General features: G+C 44.1%; 1 protein-coding gene across 11 annotated transcripts in view; it reads right to left on the bottom strand.

The window, feature by feature from the left end:
- nrxn2b (neurexin 2b) overlaps window positions 1-20,738 on the bottom strand; it is a 623,496-nt gene that overhangs the window by 19,670 nt on the left and 583,088 nt on the right. For 8 of the 11 annotated variants that reach the window (XM_076725432.1, XM_076725438.1, XM_076725434.1 and 5 more), the window contains one exon: window positions 9,571-9,660. The exons of the other annotated variants lie outside the window; for them this stretch is intronic. In XM_076725432.1, coding sequence (XP_076581547.1) covers window positions 9,571-9,660 — 90 coding nt within the window. The remainder of the gene's footprint in view (window positions 1-9,570; window positions 9,661-20,738) is intronic. 11 annotated transcript variants of the gene reach the window in all.

Genomic DNA, 20,738 nt, shown 5'->3' with positions numbered 1-20,738 from the left:
GAGAAAAACCATGCTTGTGTACATAGAGAACCTTGAAACATCACGCAGGATCACACTTAGAAATGCACATCGACAGTCTCAGCCCACCTTTTGGCCCCCCTGTATCACTGTTCCAGTGTCCTTGACAAGAGGACACATATGTACACACACCCGCATGTCAGCCCAGAGGGTCTCCCATTTCAAGCAGCCCCAGTCGGCCCCCACTCCCGGGTAAAGAGCGATGGAGTGCGGAGAAGTTGAGGGCACACATCATCACCTATATTCCTGAATGCTATCGGCCCTCTTGGTTTACCAAACAGCTCAAGTTCCTTTAAAAACGCCCGACTCTGACTCCAAGTCAGAAGATGATCTGTTCAGACAGGACAGTTTACTCCGGAGGAGTTAAGTGCATTGGTGTCACAGTTACACTCTGAGCCAGTGACACAGTCATAAGTAAGCCATATTGACAAGCGGCTTATGACTATGATGCAGAGTGGGGAGGATTAGTTATACCTCCGAAAGTCAGTGTGCGTTCATCAGCGTATAGTGACATATTTCTTAAAGTGTCCAAGCAACCGTGGGGTGACCTATTTAATCCTGCCCTGCTACTACAGCATGTGACGATGTCCTCCTTCGTTAAAAAAGGCACAAGAAGACGAGCTTTGAACGCAGGAGAGAGCACTGTGATGGCCTTTTATGCATTCATCCCATCTGAGAGAGAGAGAGAGACAGAGCGAAAAAGAAGAAAGGTGCCCTCTAGACTAGATGAAGGGAAATCAGTGTTTGTTTTTGGAGCTGTCTGGTCGGGATGAGACTCTAACAGGGCCTGATGAAGTTATTGTTTCAGGGTCTGCCGGGTCAAATCAAAAGTGACATGCGGTTTAAGAGCCAATTTTGGCGGTGGGCATGAGCGGGGTGGGGCGAAGGGTTGGGAGGGCAGAAAAAGAAGCCTCTGCATGACAAGCAATCACAGAGCTTAATATGACAGAGCTGGATGTGGAGGCGCTACAGCGGAGGAGAGGGTGTGTATGCGTGTATGTAATGACTTATGAAATATGTCAGTGAAACGACCTTTTTGGGTGAGATAGTTGGCCTTTTCACCAGTGGGTAACATTTATTTACATATGCCTTTTCCTTTGTGTATGTATGTGTGTCTGCAGCTCGCTGAGTGTATTTGTTGTTAGCAGCCCAGCACACAGGGTTTGCATAGTGATGAGGATCTACTGGACCAGTTGGTGGGCTTGGGTGGCTGCTGCCTCACCTCTCTGTCCAGGGCTCCTAGGGTGACAGGTGTTCAATGAGCAGAGGTTTGGGATGGTAGGGGGTCAGGCAGGGGTTGGTGCAGAGGTTGGTGCGTAGGTTGGTGTGTAGGTTGGGATGGGTGGGTGGGTGGAGGCAGGCGGCCAGCCACGCATTGTAACAGCCGTTCACGGCTGTACACAATGCCTTAATTAACTGCAATGCAGAGACCTTAACGGTAAAGCTTGAGCTGCTGCAGACACTGAGCTGAGACTTGAGCTATCTTTCTGTCAGTTTATCCACCAGTATATACCTATTACTTCTGAGTCATATGGACAAAACATTCTAATCACAATTTTTCAAGCTTGGGGACACTTCTTGAGTTTAACTGCAAGACTAAAAGATACATTTAAGTCTTTGTGCATAAGACAAATGAGGAAGCTTAGATTTAGCTTTTAGAAGAATTATTAGCCAAGACAAGACCTATCTATCTATCTATCTATCTATCTATCTATCTATCTATCTATCTATCTATCTATCTATCTATCTTCAGAGATTAACCTGTGCTAGGTTAGAGCTGTTAGTTCTTTTCTTAGTTCTTTGCATCCCCCGCCTACGTCTGTCAGGCCCTATTACATTTAAATCCATATAGTATGTTCTCTTGAAATCCATGGGGGAATATGGAAGACATAAAGTAGCACACAGTGCTCCTCAAATTTGTCACAACAAAGTGGAGTAAAAATAGCAATGGGTAATGAAGGGATATGCATAGAAATGCTGGAAGCTCAGAGTTAAGCAATGTAAAGATGTGGAGGGGCAGCCTGAGGAGACTAAGCAGTCAAACATATATTGTATTTATAGTCATGTGAATCCCAAGGCAAAGTTTACAGTGGAAGCTGGTGAGGATTGTGTGTCTGTTCCTGCTTTCTTTGGCTAGAAATTGTGCTTCAGAGATGCTGCAGCTTGGTAAATCTTTGCTCCTGTCCCCCAGGCTGGAAATCCGTAGTGTCCTGGCGAGGAGCTGTACACACTTTGCTGCTTAAATAGGGCATCTGGGTAAAAGAAGGTGGGCATGACTATTTCTTGAGGAATCATCATCCGCAATCACACCCGCCTTTGGTTGGATCACCTGGGAGGCTTAGGGGCTGATCGCCTAGCAGGCATCATGGAGGAGTGAGAAGCGCTCTGACTTCGATTTCCTCGCCAAATCATCGCAGCAATGACCCCTGCATGTCACAGAATCTTGTGCAGCTGGGGGAGAGTGTTTATTTTTACATTTCTAATGCACAATCGGAATATGTACCATAATTGGAACTGACTGCAACTACATCAATAAAGTTTCAAGTAAATCATCACTATTAAAGAAAGTGATCCGTAACATTTCATTTACTCTTTTTTTGTTGGTGGCTATGGGGCAGCTCCTGGGTTATCTATCACATGCCTGAGTGAGAGAGGGACGATAAAGAATGAAGAGGTTGGACAGGGACTGAGAGAACGGGGACATGAGAGATGACAGGAGCAAGGGAGGATGACAGACGGGTAGGACAGAAAGAGCGAGCCTGCATGAGGATGGAATGTCAAAGAGACAGAGCGAGGGCATGGAGGGAGTGGATGACAAGCTTGATAAAAAAGAACAAGAGGAATCACGCAGTTAAAGACAGTGGCTGAGGGAGAGGAAGACATACAGCAATACACGACAGTGCGATGGGAGGAAAGAGGTGGAGGGAAGAGGACTGAGTTATGGCAAAAGAGGGCAAAACGAGGTACAGGAGAGTGCACAGAAGTGCTTCACGTGTAGAGGGTATGGAATGCCTGGTGAGTCACCTCTAGCCTCCCACGCTCATTCTCAAGTGCAGTCAGCTCATCACATGGTTAACCTTGTGGTAATGACAGGGTTTAATGATGTGAACCTGTATTAGTCTGAGGCCATAGCTTCCTGCCTGCTGTATGTATCACTGTATACCTGCTGTTTGACCAGAGACGATGCCCATATAGAGGAGGTGGGTATGTGTTTGGTGAGGGGGTGGGACGAATATTAAAATAACACGTTCAGGTAGACGTGCTGTCAAAAATACTGGATTGAAAATGGTCTTATTGTGAGAAAAAGTCAAAATTACTTATTGTGCGCTTGAAAAAATGGGGACCTTTGAAAGAAATGATTTTAAAGGACCTGTTCTCTGTCCAGAATAATATCATTGTACTCACAAATGTAATTCCTGAGAATGTTGGAAACGTTTTCCCAGGTTAGCCAAACTTATCTGGCAGAGAAAGCAAAGGTGAATGGTCCTAAATGGTCTATTGTACGCTGTCATTGAACAGACACACAGATTTCCTGTATGACAGTGAAAACCCACTGAAAGCAATACAAAGTTTGGCCTTGTTCATTTCCTTTAGGTTGTGAGTGCTGCTTGCCACACAGACATGCAAACTGTCAGAAAAAGTCACAGGTTGCTTATTTACACCATGTTTGCTCCTCGTTAGTTTGCAGGCACTGACACAGCCTCAAGTCAGAAATGGCTGAGGTGATGTGGGGTGACTCGTTCGCTTCCAGTGGGTCTTCACTGTAATATGGGATTATTACCTATAATTAAGGTGTGCTACCTGCAAATTAAGTGTCTTAGATCATCTGCCTGGACTTGTGCTCAACCTATATCAGATAGAAATGGCTAAAACTATGACAAAACGAAAGCTGTACAAAACTGGAGGCATCTTTTCTACGTTTTTGGTTCTGTCTGGGTTTACTGAGGTTTGTCTTTTCCTTTTAATAATATTTAAGTTCCTGTAGGAGGCGCTCCTTTCTTTGTTCACTCATGGTGGCTATCTATCGCAGGAAATGTAAAAGGCATCGCTTCCTGTGTGCTTGCAGATTTTTCTAATGAAAGACACATCCGAAGAGTTATAGGTTTTATCAGTTGGGTGCAGGTTGCATCACTCCTGTCTGCTGCCAGTTAGTGATGGAGCAGAATTCTATTTAGACGACTCTTTCAACCAAAAGTAATCTGCTCTAAAAGCGGGTGCAGTAACGGGAGTAATAGCAAGTTTACAGTTGCAGCTTTTCATTGATGCACCATCCTCCTTGACTTTTTTCTAAACAGAGAGAAATGGCTTGTCTCAGATGAGTTGTGGTCGGTAATTACAAGCTGAGCTGAGCCAAGCTGGGGAGTGGGCTGGTCTTGGGCCACGCTCGGCTTGCTAATGCACAGATTGCTTGTCGGAGGCTGTGAAATAATGGCTGTATGTCTGCTACAACCCCCAGAATGTAGGTGGGGAAGAGGGGAGGGGATGGCGGCTTGATACCGTGCTCTCGCCAGGCTTAACCCCTCCCCTGGCTGTGAGCAGCTAACATGGAGGAGGTGATTGTCAGAGGGAGGCAAAGTGAGATTGGAGGGGGGAGAGTGGGGAGGTGAAGGGATGATCTAAGCGTACCCATCACCGGTGGAGGGGATATGAAAAGGACTGCAGCTGGTGAGAGCAGTATCTTTCTCCCTCCACCGTCATCATTACGCCTCTCTCATCCTCCTTCCACTCCTGTTATCTCACGGAGAGGGGGGATGCCATATGGCGGCAAGGAGCTTCTATCTGAAATGTTTTCTCTTAGCGGAGTTGCAGGGTGGGAGGGATGGCCCAGAATTCACCTCTGTCAATACACTGCTTTGTGATGTGCAGAACAGAAATTTGGACCATTTGCACGCAGTCTTTATGGGTTTGTGTTCACAAATCCTTCATGCGCCTGCAGAATTTCTAGTATGTGTATCAACAAACAAGAACTCCCCCTATTTCCATTTTCTTCTCTCCAGAAAAGAAAGAATACGGGGGAATAAAGTCGAGGAAGACTGGAGCACAATGGGGGTGGGGTGGAATGCTGACAAAGTCGATTATGAAGTGTTCCCAAGTTATCTCCTCGGCACAAGGCTCTCTTTGGTAATTAAGAGCGTTTTGCTTTTTTACTCCTCAGAAGTTGGGCTGGTTTGGGTAGAACTGTGAATTAATTGTGTTTGACAATGGAGAAGAGCGGCCAAATGCGGCATGAAGTTAGACTGAAAGCCTTGTGAAGCAGCGTGGAGCCCTGAGGTCCCTGAAGGCAGCTGAGGGTGCAGAGATTGTGGTGGTAAATGTGCAGGACTCTGGGGACACTGGATTTATGCAGCTCCATATCTGATCCTATATCTGCATGTAGATCTTAAACAGGTGATACTATCGAGGGAGAGACACTGAGAGAGATTGCACGATGGTTAGCGAGGGACAATCTTCTCTCTTTTTATTCACTCCAGCTGTGCTGTTTTTAGGCCATTTCATGGTAGGGGACCATGAAATAACAGCAAAGTGTCCATTCATTCCAGCTACAGAGGCGCTTTCTCGCAGCCACTTTCTGCTCATGAGCGAGCATGTTAAAATTCATACAGTTTCCCCCCTACTTTTCTCAAATATGGCCATAATAGTGCAGAGAGATCAAATGAGAAAACAAGATAGTAACTCAGCAGGATACAGAGCTCATCGTGGGGCTGCAGAAAGACAGACTCAGACGGATTTGCTCTCTGCTGGCTGAGGCCTGATGTGAGAGAATCTCTGAGATGAAGCTGGAATCATGAATAGCAGATCTGGACCAATGCCTGGCCTGGAGATGTTGATTTGGGCTCTGGCCCCACACCAAGTGGGAGGACTTGATTGCTTTTGATTAGGGAATGGGGGAGCTCACACCAGACCATTAAACACTGAGCATTAAACCTGCTTCTCCAGCTTGCATTTTAGGCCATAGAGACCCGATGTTGTAGTATTCCTCCTCTGCGCCTCCCTGTACTCATGTAGTTCAACTCAGAACTGTATCGCCATGTTGTTGGAGAGCTCCAGAGACAGACTCTTTGCCAGAAGAAGATATACTGCTCCAATTCTTCTGGGAGCTTTATTCGCTTCCTTGCTCATCTGCTAAAGGGAACAACTAAGGGGAATTGATTCTTGCTGGTTATTTGTAATCTTTATTTTCTAGTGGAACTCCCTGATGAGATCAGGAAGCTGCAGCACATTATTATTGTTTCTAAAGAACCAGGCTCCACTAACGTAGGGAAAGGCTTGCCAAGCTTTCATTGAGAGCTGGCATTGACGGTCAAGGCAAAAAGAAAGAGGGAATAAAAGGGGGGTGAGGGGAAGCAAGGGCACATAGTGAGCAGAAAAACCTGGGATGACAAATCCATCACAAGGCGAGAGACAGACGCAAGGAAAAAAAAAGAGGGGGAGGGGGACACATCTGAGTAAGTTTTGGCTTGGATAGAGCTGTTGAAAACTTTTGGCACTCTGATTTTTTCCCCTCCATTGGGTCCCTGTAATGGCTGCCATTTTGGATTTAGTCAGCGGGCACAGAGTCGGACAGAGATGCTCACTCTGATCTGCCTCACACACGGCAGCGGGGATGGGATAAGGGCTTCAGAATGAGATGCAGTGCCGCAGCAGAGCACTCCTCCAGGACACCGCTGGCTCCAATGACTTCCATTACATCCTAGTGGGACTAAAATGCTGATTTGTGAGAGCGATTGTGAGCGATTAGTGCCCTTATTTTGCCTCTGTCCACACGTGAATATAACAGTGCATGAGTCATGAGATTAATGGTACTGTTTCAGTACCAGTGACATCTGAGAGATGTGGAGGTTTTCTGTGCTTGTTGAGTTTTACAGAGTTGATGACACATTAAAGGCACTTGGAGAGGAGACCCATGGGGCTGATTGTTTTTTGCACTCCGGTTAAGAGCATGTTACGACCCTTAAAGGCATTAATATCATAAAATCAACAGAAATTGGAGACCAAAAAATCCCACATTGGTACCACAGCCTGGACCATTGCTGGACATGAATGATCCAGGCTGTTTACCACACAACAGTCTGTAATTCTCATTCAAATTTTCATATGCCCTTCACCCTGCATAGCTAATGACATATAGAACAGTACATTCCATTTCCTAGGTGGTGAAAACAATAAATGTTAAAGGGACCTTCATGTATTTACTCCATTTTGCTTCAATGATCCAGAGCAGTTGCGTCATTTTTGAATTTGGTGTTCAGTTATTTGCTTCGTTTTAACCCTCTGAGTTTTGCATGACATGGAAGTGGAGACAAGGGGAAGAAGTTGCCAGTTAGAGATTTGTTTCTTTTAGCAGTAGTTAGAACTTAGTTAGCTTTTTATTTAGGTTTTTGTCCCAAGCGATCGCCGCAACCTGTCCAAGTTCTTCCAAATACTGACATCCAGGTCCAATTGCGTTCAAATGTTAAACAGCATTTATAACAAAGTTATAACTGAGGGCTCTCTGAATTTGTCACCAGCAGGGCAAAAGCTGGAAAATTTCTCAAATTGTTTCAATTCACGGCTAGCGGTGGACAGTGGGGAGTCATGGGAGAGGCCCTCAGCAGTTAGTGTGAGTGGAGTTTGATTTGCTGTTAGGTGGTTAGATTCTGCTTAGAAGATTCTTAGCTTTAAGTTCTAGCCGCTTCCTTATCAAAGCAACAAACAGCTTTAACCCTTTGAGCTCAGTAATGTCCGCTAATCCCCCTCATTATCTAATACGACTAATATGTCTTAAATGCAAGAAGTGCATGTAAAATGCATCTTAGAAATGCTCGTCCGGGACCACTTTGGCTCTTCAGTCCATGACGTGTGTATGCCATGTCTCTGACGAATCTAATTAAAGTAACAAATAACGGCGACCTTTTTCTGAAAATGCACCCCGATCAAAGCTCTCACTTGAGGTTTGATGTGGATTATTTGTTTATTTCGCCTTCCTACTTTCCCGTGCTGTCATCTAAAATGATTGGATGCAGACTCATTTCAAACTATAGAAGAAAGAGAATAATGCATTCAGTTTCAAGCTCATTCTCTTTAGAGTTTCATAGCATGCACAAATCATTTTATAAGTGGGTAAGTCATTTTTTATTGATCCAGTTTTTCATTCAACTTTCATCTCCCAAGTCTTTTTAATTCTGATTTGCGTCCTAACTACCCTCAGCAGAAGTGCATCCCCCGTTGCACTGGAGGAGAGCAGAGAAGTCAGTTTATAGGAGCTGGAGATGAATGCAATGATTGTTTTGTTTCTATGAAATAAACATGCAAGAGCTTCATTTATCTTGTTTGCCTGTCGCATGAATTCTTCATTTCGCTTTCGGAAACAAATTTTATCTTCAGAATTCATCCATGCATGCGTTATCACTCACAATACCATTTCAAAGCTGCCCCTAAAGCTAAGTGGCTCATGCTTAAAACTCTTAATTCATGATAATCTAAATGCATCTCTTATGCAAATAGAAAAGATAATGCAAACCTTACTGTAAAGACTATGAGCTTTGGACATTCTGATAATCTACATCAAAAGCATCTGTTTATATAGCTTTGCATCCCTAGACTGTGACTTTTACTCTGCTAAACGGTTAGTGCTTGTGCGTGAGAAATACGTCTGCAATGCTTTTACTGCACCACAGAAGCTATTTTAAGACTCCGCTCCATTTAGCTGTCTTTCTGATTTATTTTATTCCGCTCTTTTTTTTAAGAATCAACCACCTTCAGCAGCACAAACACACGGCACAAGACAAAGACAGAGAGGTTGGGACATTCGGCACTCAAAGGGTTAAAGAATCATCACTTCGATGGGACCACATTCAACACTTATGGCACTAGTTATGCATAATGTGGGGCAACAAATGGAGCCCACAAGCTGCAATGAATGTCGACTGATTACTGAACACTTCAACAGTCCCTTTAACTTTTAGTGACTTTCATGGGGGGGGGGGGGGATTCTTTCCTCTTGAAAATATTTTATTCCTGGAATATTTTGTTTTCATAAATGACTAAATATAGTCAATGCAAATTCACATTCAGCCAAACAAAAGACAAGAAAAGTGCAAATGGAATCAATAGGCTATTTACATGTGGTCAGGTTATTAGGGGGTTATGTCGGGTTATTTGGGGGTTAATTCTCTGAAGAGATGCAGCCCCAGTTTAAGGTGCTTTGGATATGGTCCCCTGGATATCTGCATTTCAGTGCTAGAAGAATGGCGTTATTACTAAAAAGCTGTATCAGGGGGATTTTTCTGAAATGGTAAGCTAGGGTATAAAATGATGGCAAAAAGGAAATAGAACAGATCTGTCAAGTTGGTTTTCAGACACCAATTGAAATAAGGAAGAATCAAAAAGATGGGTTATATCAGCCAATTATTAGGTATGTTACATCTGCGATGGATTATAGGGGACCTACAGTTCTGTTAAAGAGCCAAATCACATTCACCCTTGTTGCTTGGCACTGCACCTCCTCCAGAGTGGTGGTTAACGGTAGGTTAGGCGGTTAGATCATTAGTGGAGTTAAAGGGATTTTATTACCTTTGTCGAGTAGCCACTCGTCAACTACCCGACCGAGTCGGTATGGGATTCTTTGTCTAGCAATAGCCAGGCGCTCATTATCAAAGTTCCCTTTAAGAAATTTGGAGAAGACAAATTAAGAGAGGTTACAAGAAAATCTGGAAGTTAAAAGGTTAGAGGTTAGAAGGGCAACATGGCAAATGTTTAGCAAGTTATGTACTTTAAATCAGCTTTAGTTAGGACAGGAAGAACTTGAGGATGTGTTTTTGGGCTGGTTTGTTCGGTTAGACAAGTTAATTACCTTGAGTTTAAGTGGTTTTTTTTTTAATGGACTAACAAGTTAAACAGATTTATGAATTATTTAGATATTGTATGATTTGTTCTAACTTATGATAGCTGTCCGCAAAGTGAACACACTTTAGAAATGCATTAGCAGTAATCAAGCTAGAATCACACACAAAACCAGCATTCACTGAGCAACAGAATTAATACACAGGCAAAGAGTACAGCAGAAAAAGAGGCATCTCAGTGTCAGCATTATTATTTCACATGAGCATTAGATAATCACACAGTACTAAAACACATTTCATGGTTGTTTCAAGGAAGACACGTTTTAGTTCCCATTTCGCACAAAGAGTTTCTGATAAGGAAATCACCACCTCCCAAATCCGACAACAGGATGGCATTCTGCCTGTGGAGCATCACTTCACTTTGAATCTGACTCTTCTACTTCAACTAAAGCGAAAAAGGATTTAGTGGAACTGTCAGCACTCAGGTTTTCTCAGGTTTCCCCCCCCCATGCATTAATTGAGCACTTCTCAGTGGCACTTGGCAATTAGCATCACTTCATCAGCGTGTCAAAGAAGTTTCAATGCCGCTGTGCAAACTTATTATCCCTCACTTCACTTCAATCAACCTCGGGGTCATACTGCGTACATCTCAAACACTGTCAATAGAGACGGAGCTGGAATTAAGGGAGATGAGGGCTGATGGCGGCCAAGCTGGGGGTTGGATGATGAAGTCTAATGTGGTGGCAATGTCAGAGGCTTAATTAGGAGTTATTGTCTATGTCAAACCGCAATCTTCGCAGATTATAGGCTAAAAATCAGAGAGCTATGCAAGCACAGTGATTCCCAAAACACTGGGGCCAGGGAATCCCCGGCCGTCCTTGACGGGGGACAAAGTTCTTGGGGGGTTCCCAGAAAATGATCAGCATACTTTACAGAAAATGATCCAACTGACAACATGTACGAGTGAGAAATTGAATCAATGTGCCGTTTGCTATATACAAGGTGTAACAGTTCAACTCTAAGGGTGTAGTCACACCAAGCAGCTTATGTTTGGTGTGTCTTTACCCACACAGGACTCGGAAAAAGCCAAAATAACCAATAGATACGTTGAAATAGATGTTGGTGTGACTTTTGCCCTTGATCAACACTGAACAAAGTCTCTGAAAACACAACATGAGCAACTTTTGGCTGCAATGTGAGTCTGCTTTTGAGGTTCCTGAGTCACTGGGAAACACTGATGAAATTGTCTGCAGAGAGACAAGTTAAAGACTGAAGGAGAGTTTGGGACCAACATCTAAACAGTAAACAGAAGAGCTCTGAAGTACATCCTGCATCTTAACTAGCATACTTTGATTTTGCTTCCCCCCACTGCTCTGTGCTGCGGCAGTGATCTAAAATAGACCACCTCTTAGCTCTGCAGTACCTACTTCCACTCCCCAGGGGTCTCTCTACCCACGCCTGCCTGCGCAATAATGGCTCACACAGGCTGTGGAGGTGCGTGTGCATACTGTATTTGAACGTACATAGTTTGTTTGTGCATGGGAGGGAGGGCCACTGTGAAAAAAAGAGAGTGAGAACTGAATCAAGAAAGGCAAAGGAGGAAGACTGGAATTAATGATAGCTGGCAGATGGATGGAGAAGCGTACAGAGGACAAGCTGGATGGAAGAGGAGGTGGTTCTAACGTACTGTGACTCGGTGTCATTCATATGTTGCACTTGTGCTGCATATGTGCTGTGTTCATGTAACTCACAGGGGCAGCTCATATGCAGGAAATGACAGCAAGGAAATTAAGCAGTTAAACTGTTAGTGGATGTTTTGATCTGACATAATTGCCAGCAATGATGCTTTTTATTGTTGGTAATAATTCCTTAATGGATGCTACAGGGGTCCAACAAATTCTAAAGGTGGAGCCGTATTTTTTTTGTTTTTTTTACATTTTCCACTAGTTTTTATTGACTTGAATCTGTCTGTGGTGGCGACAAACTGTTCTAAATTGAGAGTAAACTGTACTGCAGTAGTGTTAGTGGGACCACTTACTTGGCGTTCAGCTTGCACTTAAGATTAACTAGGTACTACTTTGCCTTCTGGAAAGGCAGTGCAGCAGTTACAGCACCCCCCCGCACACACACACACACACACACACACACACAACCCCTGTTTTAGAGATGGCATGGCACTCTGCAGCAATCACTGAATTAGAGAAGGAGATACAGATGCTGCTGCTAGCACGGAGGGGAGAGGACGGACAAAAAATGAGAGGGGTGTGGTGTTGTGTGTGTGTGTGTGCGTGCGTGTGTGTGTGTGGGGGGGGGGGGGTGTTGATGAGAAAAGGCGATCAAAATAACACAGTGAAAGGAAAATAGTGGGAGGCAGCAGTCCTCAGTGAGATGAATCAATCTTGTGCCTGTATGTTCTTCATCTGCTGTCTCATCCACAAATCCTGACTGAATCTCCTCCCTCTTCTAACTTTCTTGTCTGAATCACACTGACAAAGCCACTTCCAGTAACATAATCTTATGAAGGCTCCATTTTATTATCCAAATAAGGGTTGGTAACGAGCATCAACCGCAGAGACGTAGTTCTCCCTCTAGTGGCGGCCGTGGAGACTGCAGTCAGGAAACAAATGGGTTTACCCTCCTTTTCCTCCGTGCATAGCCTATGGAATGTTTCCTTCCTTTTTCACTTCCATCACTCTTTCCTTAATCTCTTTTCCTTGTCTTACTCACTTATGCATTCCTTCTTGCTCGCTTCTTTCCCTCTAACCACTCTTCATCTCTGCTTGTCCTTCCCTTGATCTCAAACAATCATTCATCCACACTTCATTCTGTCCTTTTTACTACCCTCCTGCCAAAGTCCATTTTGATTTCTTTCTCCCATTTCTTCCATGCCCCATTCTCTCTTTGCACCTTCATTAACTCCTTCTCTCCCAATTACCCCCTTTTCCATTATTTCTTCTTCAGCTTTTGCTCCTTTCTTCCTTCATCCACTGTGTCCTTCTTCCCCCCTCCTCCCTCCACAGTGCTCTCTCTTGATTCAAACATTCCCCTCAAATTTCCTCCTTCCCTCTTTTTCTTCTCAACTACCTTCCTTACTTCCTACTTCCTCCTACCTTGCTGTCCCTTTCCCCCCTCAAATCCCTCTTTTTGTTTTGTTTACCTTCAATCCATTTCATCCCTCCATCCTTCCTTATTGCCTGGTAACAGAGTGAGCATATTACTAAGAGATTAAATGTGGTACATGATGACACAGGCACTGCCATCCATTACCCTTCTCACACACACATGCACGCACGCGCGCGCGTGCGCGCACACACACACACAAAGTGTCTTACAGAGTCTGACTAAGTGGATAGTGGGGAGCGTAATAAATGCTAAGAGTGAAGTGTGTGTTAAAGTATGCAAATGTGTGTGTATTCTTTCCCTGAGTGAGCAACAACATCCTCATAAACAACCCAAAAATGACGAAGGAATCAACAAACAATGGTTTGTGTATCAACTCGAAACACAACGATGGACATGTGGAATTAAATGACGGAGAACAGAATGTGATTTTGAGTCTCATTTGAGCCAAAATGTATGAAGAGCAACAGGAAAATACTACCATGACGTTCCGTTGGACAGGTTTTTCTGTCATCTACAGTACAGAAAATCTAAATTCCTCCATGTCCTTCTTGTTTGTTTGCATCTGTTTGCACTCGGATCCTTGGAGAAATAAGTCATTCTGAGTGAACCAGTGAAACTTCCCCCCCCTCGCTCTTCTCCCCACCATCGGAAGCCTGCTCTGCATGAGAATGGGGGGATAGATTAAACAGCTGGGCCCTTGTCTTCTCCCTCACCGCCATTATCGCACTCACTCTGCTCCCAAGACTGTTCCTTTCGCTTGATGTGAACGTCAGTGAAACAATGCTATCGGACCTGGAGCTCAAGGAAATCTGCTATTTAAAAGAGAGAGAAAAATAAACCGGTAAATCCAACAGGGGCTAAAATTCATATATTGTCATATTTGTTCTTTAATAGCCATTAATGGACATCAGAGGCTACAGCATGTTTATGTGTAAACTAGCCTTAACTTAAAGGGACATTCCACTGATTTTTCACATTAAATTTAAATTACTCGACTACGGGTGAAATGATCAACCTTTGTAATGTAGGATTCTTGTGTTTTTGGTGAGTTTGACCCATTTAAGGACTAAAAGTCAACTCTACAATTGGTGGACAGAGGTGCAATGCATTCTAATTATAGATGCATATAAATATATTATCTTAAATAAGGTATGTGCGACAGCCCAGCAGACTGTGTGCATGTAAACATCAGAGACTGGCCCACATTTATCCACACTAGTCAGGTATATTTGGCCAGCCAGCATGCCTGTGGCTCTGTACCCCCTGAGGCTCAGAACGTCCACCTTGAAACACTGGTGGGATCTCCAATCTGGAAGCCAGAAACCCGTCTGGCCTCCTCTTGTGCCCCATGTTTGGGGCCTGGAGCATCGGCTGGATTACCAGCCATGGTGGAGCCCGTCCTGGGTGGGTATCACAGCTGCTGTGCTAGGGGCAGGGCAAGGGCATACTGATTGACTGGCACCTCAGGGAGACACAAAGCAAGGACGGACGAGTGTAGAGTGTCTGTTTCTATGTCTGTCTGTGAGAGCTGGACTCTAGTGTCCTGATAATGCAGCATATGAATCACACGCTGTTCTGTCTTGCTCTCTGCCTCGTTTTCTATCAGTGCATCTGTGTGCAAGTACATGTGAATGTGTGTGGAGGCTCGTCAAGGAGCCAACTGTATATCATGTAGCTCTGCAGGCAGCCAGATGCCCTTGTACAGGACACCCACATCGGAAATCCATCCACAAGAATGGAGATTACATTGGAGATGATTGGCCACCGGCCATCCCGCTCTCCCTCCCTCTCAGAGAAAGCTCTCTCTGTCAAGCTAGCCTCATTCTGTTTTTCATTAGGTAACTTTAGATGGATTGTTCTCACATCCACTGGGCGTCTTGGGGCAGACGGGGAGATGAAACTGTCCTGTGTACTGTGACCCTGTGCAAGTAAATGTAAATTCTGTCGAAATTCTGTAAAATGTGAAGTCCTAAAAGTTTTATTTTCCCAAAACAAGTGAAAAAATCTGGCCAGAAAAAAAAAAAAAATCAATCATTTTCTAGGATGTCAGTACCATTACAGCAGGCAGAATAAAAAAGACTGCTGCACTAAAATCAAGAACATTAGCATTATTTTGGAAAATTCTTGACACAAGATGATGAATAATCTTAGTGCACAGCCAGATTTGTTTACTTATTTTACCAAAACAAGACTCTAAGGGCTCAAACTGGAGATAATTTGCATGAAAAGATACCATTTTTTGCACCATATTACTTCTCTCCCAATTCTTTTAAGCCAAAGATTGCAAGTTGTGTTCCTTCATGTGAAACGCGCAGAAAAAAGAAAGCGATTTACCTACCCACCACTCTCCTTTGTTCAGTGTAAATACATCGCCCACCCCTGTGTCTGCATGCGTTTGAAACAGATGGAATCTCACTATTTTAACTGCTCGCTCATCTTTCATCTGCACGGCAGTTATCAGTCCAATGCGCTCATTTTCATTTCTTCCCCTCTTTCCTTTCGCTTTCGACAGGATCCTCACCACCTTTCATCTTGGCCACGGTGGATTTGTGCGAGGGTGGCTGCCGGAGTGAGCCAGAGAAAGCCCCCCCCCCCCTCCCCCCGACTCATGTGGAAATCAAAGTTGTCACTTCTCTAATTACCTAAAGCAATCTTTTCCCTATCCTGCTCTGCACTACTTAGCTGTGTCTCCCTCCCTCTCTCTCTCTCTCTCTCTCTCTCTCTCTCTCTCTCTCTCTGCTCATCATTTCTTTCTTCACCACTTGTCTGTTCTCTCTCTCTCTCTCCATCATCCCATAGCCACAGGCCAATAATTGGAGATACCTTCCAACTGTGCAAGATCCAATCAGAAGGAGTTGCAGAGCACCAGAGGCCCAATAAGAACCCACAGACAGTGGAGGAACTGTCAGCAGTGACAAGTGATTGAGCTGGCTGCCCTCAATTAACTCTTTCTGCTTTTTTTTCCCTACTTTGCTGAATATGAATGATGAATAAAATAAAAAATACGAACTATGACATTGTGTCAGCTCAATGGTCTAAGAGTACTGGCAGTTGTTTTGCTTGGGACTATTATTAGGCTGGAGTGTCTTTAGAAACTCCACCTGTTAGCACCAATAACTACAAGAATTAAAGAACAGCATGTTTGATTTATGTGTTAATTTGACCAATACAGACTGAAAAGGAGTCAGTGAACTACTTCATGGTATCAGTGGTACCACCGAAACAGTAATTCCCTTCATCAGTAGGGATGGAGTACTCAAATCCTTTTCTTAAGTAAAAGTAGCAGCAGGGCCTGCATTCCGCTTATGACTAAGTTTGTTCTAATGTTCAGTATAAACCAGAAACAATGAGCTGATTCATCACTGTTAAACCACAGAAGAGTAATCTGCAACTATTGGATCAATTGCTTCAGTCAAAAATGTCAAATATTTTTAATTATTTTTTATTTTTTATTTATTTTTTTTGTAGCATTTTAAACTGGATATCTCTGAGTTTTGGACAAGACATTGAAGCCTTGAGAGAATGAAATTACCAATTGATAAATGGAAAAAAATGATCAGCTTAATTACTGAACTTAGGTAAGTGCTCTAACTTTCCACCACTGCCTGGTATGTGGACTTCTGCAGGCTGTAATAATAACTCAGTAGATGATTGGTGCCACACTGCCTGGTGCTGCTGCAACAGTGCATGCTGTAATTACCTTGAGAGCAATTAATGGCAAAAAGCACCACAAGCTAACAGATAAATGAGCCTAGCTTACAGTATATAGAGGTGCTGTAGGACAGTAAAGATGGTTTCCTGCCAGCCCTGACACGCGGCCACACCGTGCTCTGTGCATCACCCCACACACTCATCTATCATCTTCTGCTCAGTGGACCATCAAAGGCACACAGGGCTGCTTCGATACTCCTCGCTTGGAGGCCTGAGCTAGTGAAGTGAAAGCTAGTCCACACTCAGCTTAAGTCCATATGCCGCAAGCCATTTGTCTGCCTGTGTTGTATTGTATATACCCCTCTCCTGTCCTAATCCTGTTGCTCTCCCCTGCCCTTACCATTTTAACTGGCACTGCTGAGTGCTCTCATATTGCTTTTGCCAAAGGGGGAGAGGAGAGCAGATCTTCTCAACCTCCCCTCTCCTCACATTGTCTCTTTATCTTCCTTGCCTATTCACAGCTGGTTTTTCTTTCTCTCTGAGTGTGGAGGTCGCACTGACACAGATGGAAATCTAGAAACAGTGGACACATAGAGGCGATGATAAAAAGAGGTTGGAGGGAGGAAAGAGCGCAGCCAAGAGCTTTGTTGACCCCTTTTCTTAGACCATTTATCCGAGGAGTAAGAACATCTTAACAGCTCAGTCGGAAGAGCTGGAACTGACCTCGCTGGCACAAAGAGTCTCTCCTCCTCTGTGAATCCACGTCTCTATTCTTCCTTTCTTCCTCTTTCTAATGGTCAGCTTTCACGCTGAACAGATCCCCTAAATGCCTTACAGAATGAAAACAGGGAATGACAATAGCCCTCTCATGTACTTATCTTTCCTCTTTCTTTTGTCGTCCTTGATTTATGATCTGTATTAAGCAGTGCGTTGATCTATTCAAAATGAACAGCGTATCAAGTAGTCATTTTGTTAGCAAGTAATGTTTGTTATGAAATTATTCCTGGCTCACTTTGTGTATGTTTGCCTGCATGTGATGAGCCTACACATGCATACTGTAGCGGCTATATGTAATGTTCCCTACTGTGATGCAATCCAATTTGTGAAGATATTATTCAGTAACATGCAAAGCCTCATCCATCACAGCAATGACAGCAGCTGGCTTCCAGCATCTATACTGGCTCTCGCCCTCCTCTTTTTTTCTCCCCAATCTCTCCCTCTCTTTATTCTTCCTCTGCTTCAGTCCATCATTTTTCAACAATGAATCCCAAGCACTTTGCTGTAGAGTACTATTGCTTCAATCTCTCCTGCTGTCAGCCCCACACTAATTCTAATTCCACTCAACCCAATCCCAAACTTAAGCTAAATGACAGCTTTCTATAGATCTACTGCCTGTTAATACTGAGGAGTGAGAAAGAAACCGTGCGGAGTGCGAGAGTGTGGAGGAAGGGCGGCACACTGTGCGCTTTCATTGGTCATAATGACACAGTTAGGAGGCAGCAAAATATGGTAATCATAGCCAATACGTGGTGATGGTGACAATATAACTATGGTTGTAAAATGCATAACGATTATCCAAAGCTCAGGGGGCACAGCAATGAAGTCCAAATGCCAAGTGTGGTATAAACCCACATGAAATGGATGGATTTTTCCAGAAGCTCCATTACTATCGTAATGTCATAATTTACTGTGGCGAATTACTATTATCACCAAAAGAGTTAATGTGAGGTGATTTGGTACTTTGAAAAGGGAGAAGGTGATGAGATGGAGAGGGTGTGTGAGACAAAGCAGACAGACAGGTAGGCATTCATGACACCTCCATACACACGTACTCTCTCAAAGGTGAATGTATACATATAGCATTTCACATCAGCCCATAAAAGTGACCACATGTATACATCTGCACACACAGCCACACAAAAGCAAACACACACGCTGAGGAACATTTTCTCCCTTGAAGCTCGCTCTTTCTCCCACTCTGATTCTTTCGGAGGTGGCAGCTGCTGGAAGGAAGGCTGGCTCCTTGTAGAGGGGATTAATGTTATAACAGGCCCCCACTCACTAAATCTGACCTCCCCTCTGAGTGTCTGAACTCCATCATCAGTTAGCGGTTGAATAGGAGGGTGGGGAGAACTGTGAGGGAACAGCCCGTAAAACAACAGCCACATTTCACAGGATTTGACTAATATGGGCTTTTAAAGATGGAAATATGGATAATTTAAAATTGATGTTGCGAGAGGTTGACTGTTGATGGATATGGAAGAACACGATGGGTGGCTCATTTGAAAAAAAATGCATGATTACCAAGTCAGTTCACCAAAATGCCACCAAAACCTTCAGAACTGAACTTAGGCCACTTGCCACATTCTTTAGGTCCATTCCTTTGAAGCTATCTCTCTTGGAGTGAATGTTATTTCTCCACCAAGAAGATGCTGTAGTCTGCAAACAGCCCAAACCAGAAACCTTTCAGCTAAGACTTTCAGCTCAGAAAAGTGAAGCGGCTGCTACGTGCTGAAAGTGTGCCTTTCTCAAAATAAAGCACACCCTTTTACTGATCAGAAATGACATCAAGAATTCTTCAGGGCAATGGCAGAAAACTGCAAATAAACCACTGCACACTAAACAATTAGCCACATCATATCTGCTACCTTTCTCACAGCAGATGACCAGTAAATAAAGGGAATCGGGTGTGAAATGGTACAATTACCCTCCGTATGGCACTGCTGCTGACATCTGCCTGTTTATCTGTGGCCAGGTTGAGGTGCTCAGTGTGACACAGGGATGTTTTTTTATTGAGCCAGTCTGCCATTTTGGGAATGTAGGGGGGCCAATAACTGTTGCTGCAGGACCCACCGGGGACACCTGACACACTGGATTAGCTGGCCGGGTGCTCCTCTGACACGTTTTGTCTGCTCTCTGTCCATCAAATGCATACATGCACACACACAGGCACACACGGGAAAAGAATGACACATACAAGATGCACTATGTCATGCGCACAGACAGACGCGTGCACGCAGAATCACACGCGGACACACACTCCCTGAGGACTACAAACATCACTTTGTGGGACATCAGGAGACGTGTTGCTTTGCCGTTGAATGTGCCTGACCCGTGACGACCATGTTTGCTGTTAACATCCTGTCTCTCCAAATCATCACCTCTCATTGGCCTTCTGTTTTTATAAGCCTGCTGCTGGCAAGCCCAGGTTTTAACGGAGGCTGCCTGGAAAACAATGCAACACTTCCAAATCTGGGACTGAAGCCCTAATTATAGTTTGTGTGAATAAGATGCATAAAGATAACCTGTCAGCATCTTTCTTGTGGAAGGTGACAGACTTACATTCTCTGCTTTATCCCTACTGTCCTTGTCCACGCAGTGGTCCTTTGGGAACTTTTACATTTCTAAGGCCACATGTAACTGTCTGTATGCACAAAGCATTAGTCAGGGCTCAAAATTGCAGTTGCATCCCTACGAGACTGCGTGATATGGGTCACAACAGTCCCTTTGGGGAGGGAGATTTCCCTGGAAACTGCACTTCCTTGTTGCAGTAAAGGAAGCAGACAAATTTGGCACCTGAAACACCTCACAGCACGCTCCATCGGAGGTATCTTTCATGACAACTGGCTCTATTTCCTTCAAAATTGAGCTACATGGACATTTTAAGATTCGGCGTTCCACTGGGACACCATGGCAAGGATATTGCATAATATGAGCATCAAGAAAACAAAGTAGGTCTGAATATGTTGGGAGTATTGTGTATTTTGTCCCGCTTAGAGAATCAGAAGATGTCTAAATCTCCAATCTGGGTCACAGGATCTCGATTCAACAAGGGAGCTCCCCCTATTTCTTTCTCCTCTCTCCAAAATATAACCCCTCTCTGTCTCTCTATTTACACACCTCCTGCCTCAGTAAGGAAGCCCCCCCCCAATCTCTCATTCAGTATTTCCCCTACGCATTCCTCCGCCCTTTTGTGCCTCAGCCTCATCCCAGGTTTTGCTTCGCTAATGTGTAACATCTCTGTTTCCCCAGGACGCCGCCCCGCCAGACGATGACAACTGGAACCTTCAAAGCGGGTGTCGGAGCCTTCAAAGCGGGAGCCCAGAAATAGTTTTGAGTGTATCT

This window comes from Chaetodon auriga, chromosome 24 (genome assembly GCF_051107435.1).
Source record: "Chaetodon auriga isolate fChaAug3 chromosome 24, fChaAug3.hap1, whole genome shotgun sequence".
Taxonomy (NCBI): domain Eukaryota; kingdom Metazoa; phylum Chordata; class Actinopteri; order Chaetodontiformes; family Chaetodontidae; genus Chaetodon; species Chaetodon auriga.
The sequence above is the reverse complement of the archived record's forward strand: the minus strand, read 5'-3'. Positions and strand labels throughout refer to the sequence as shown.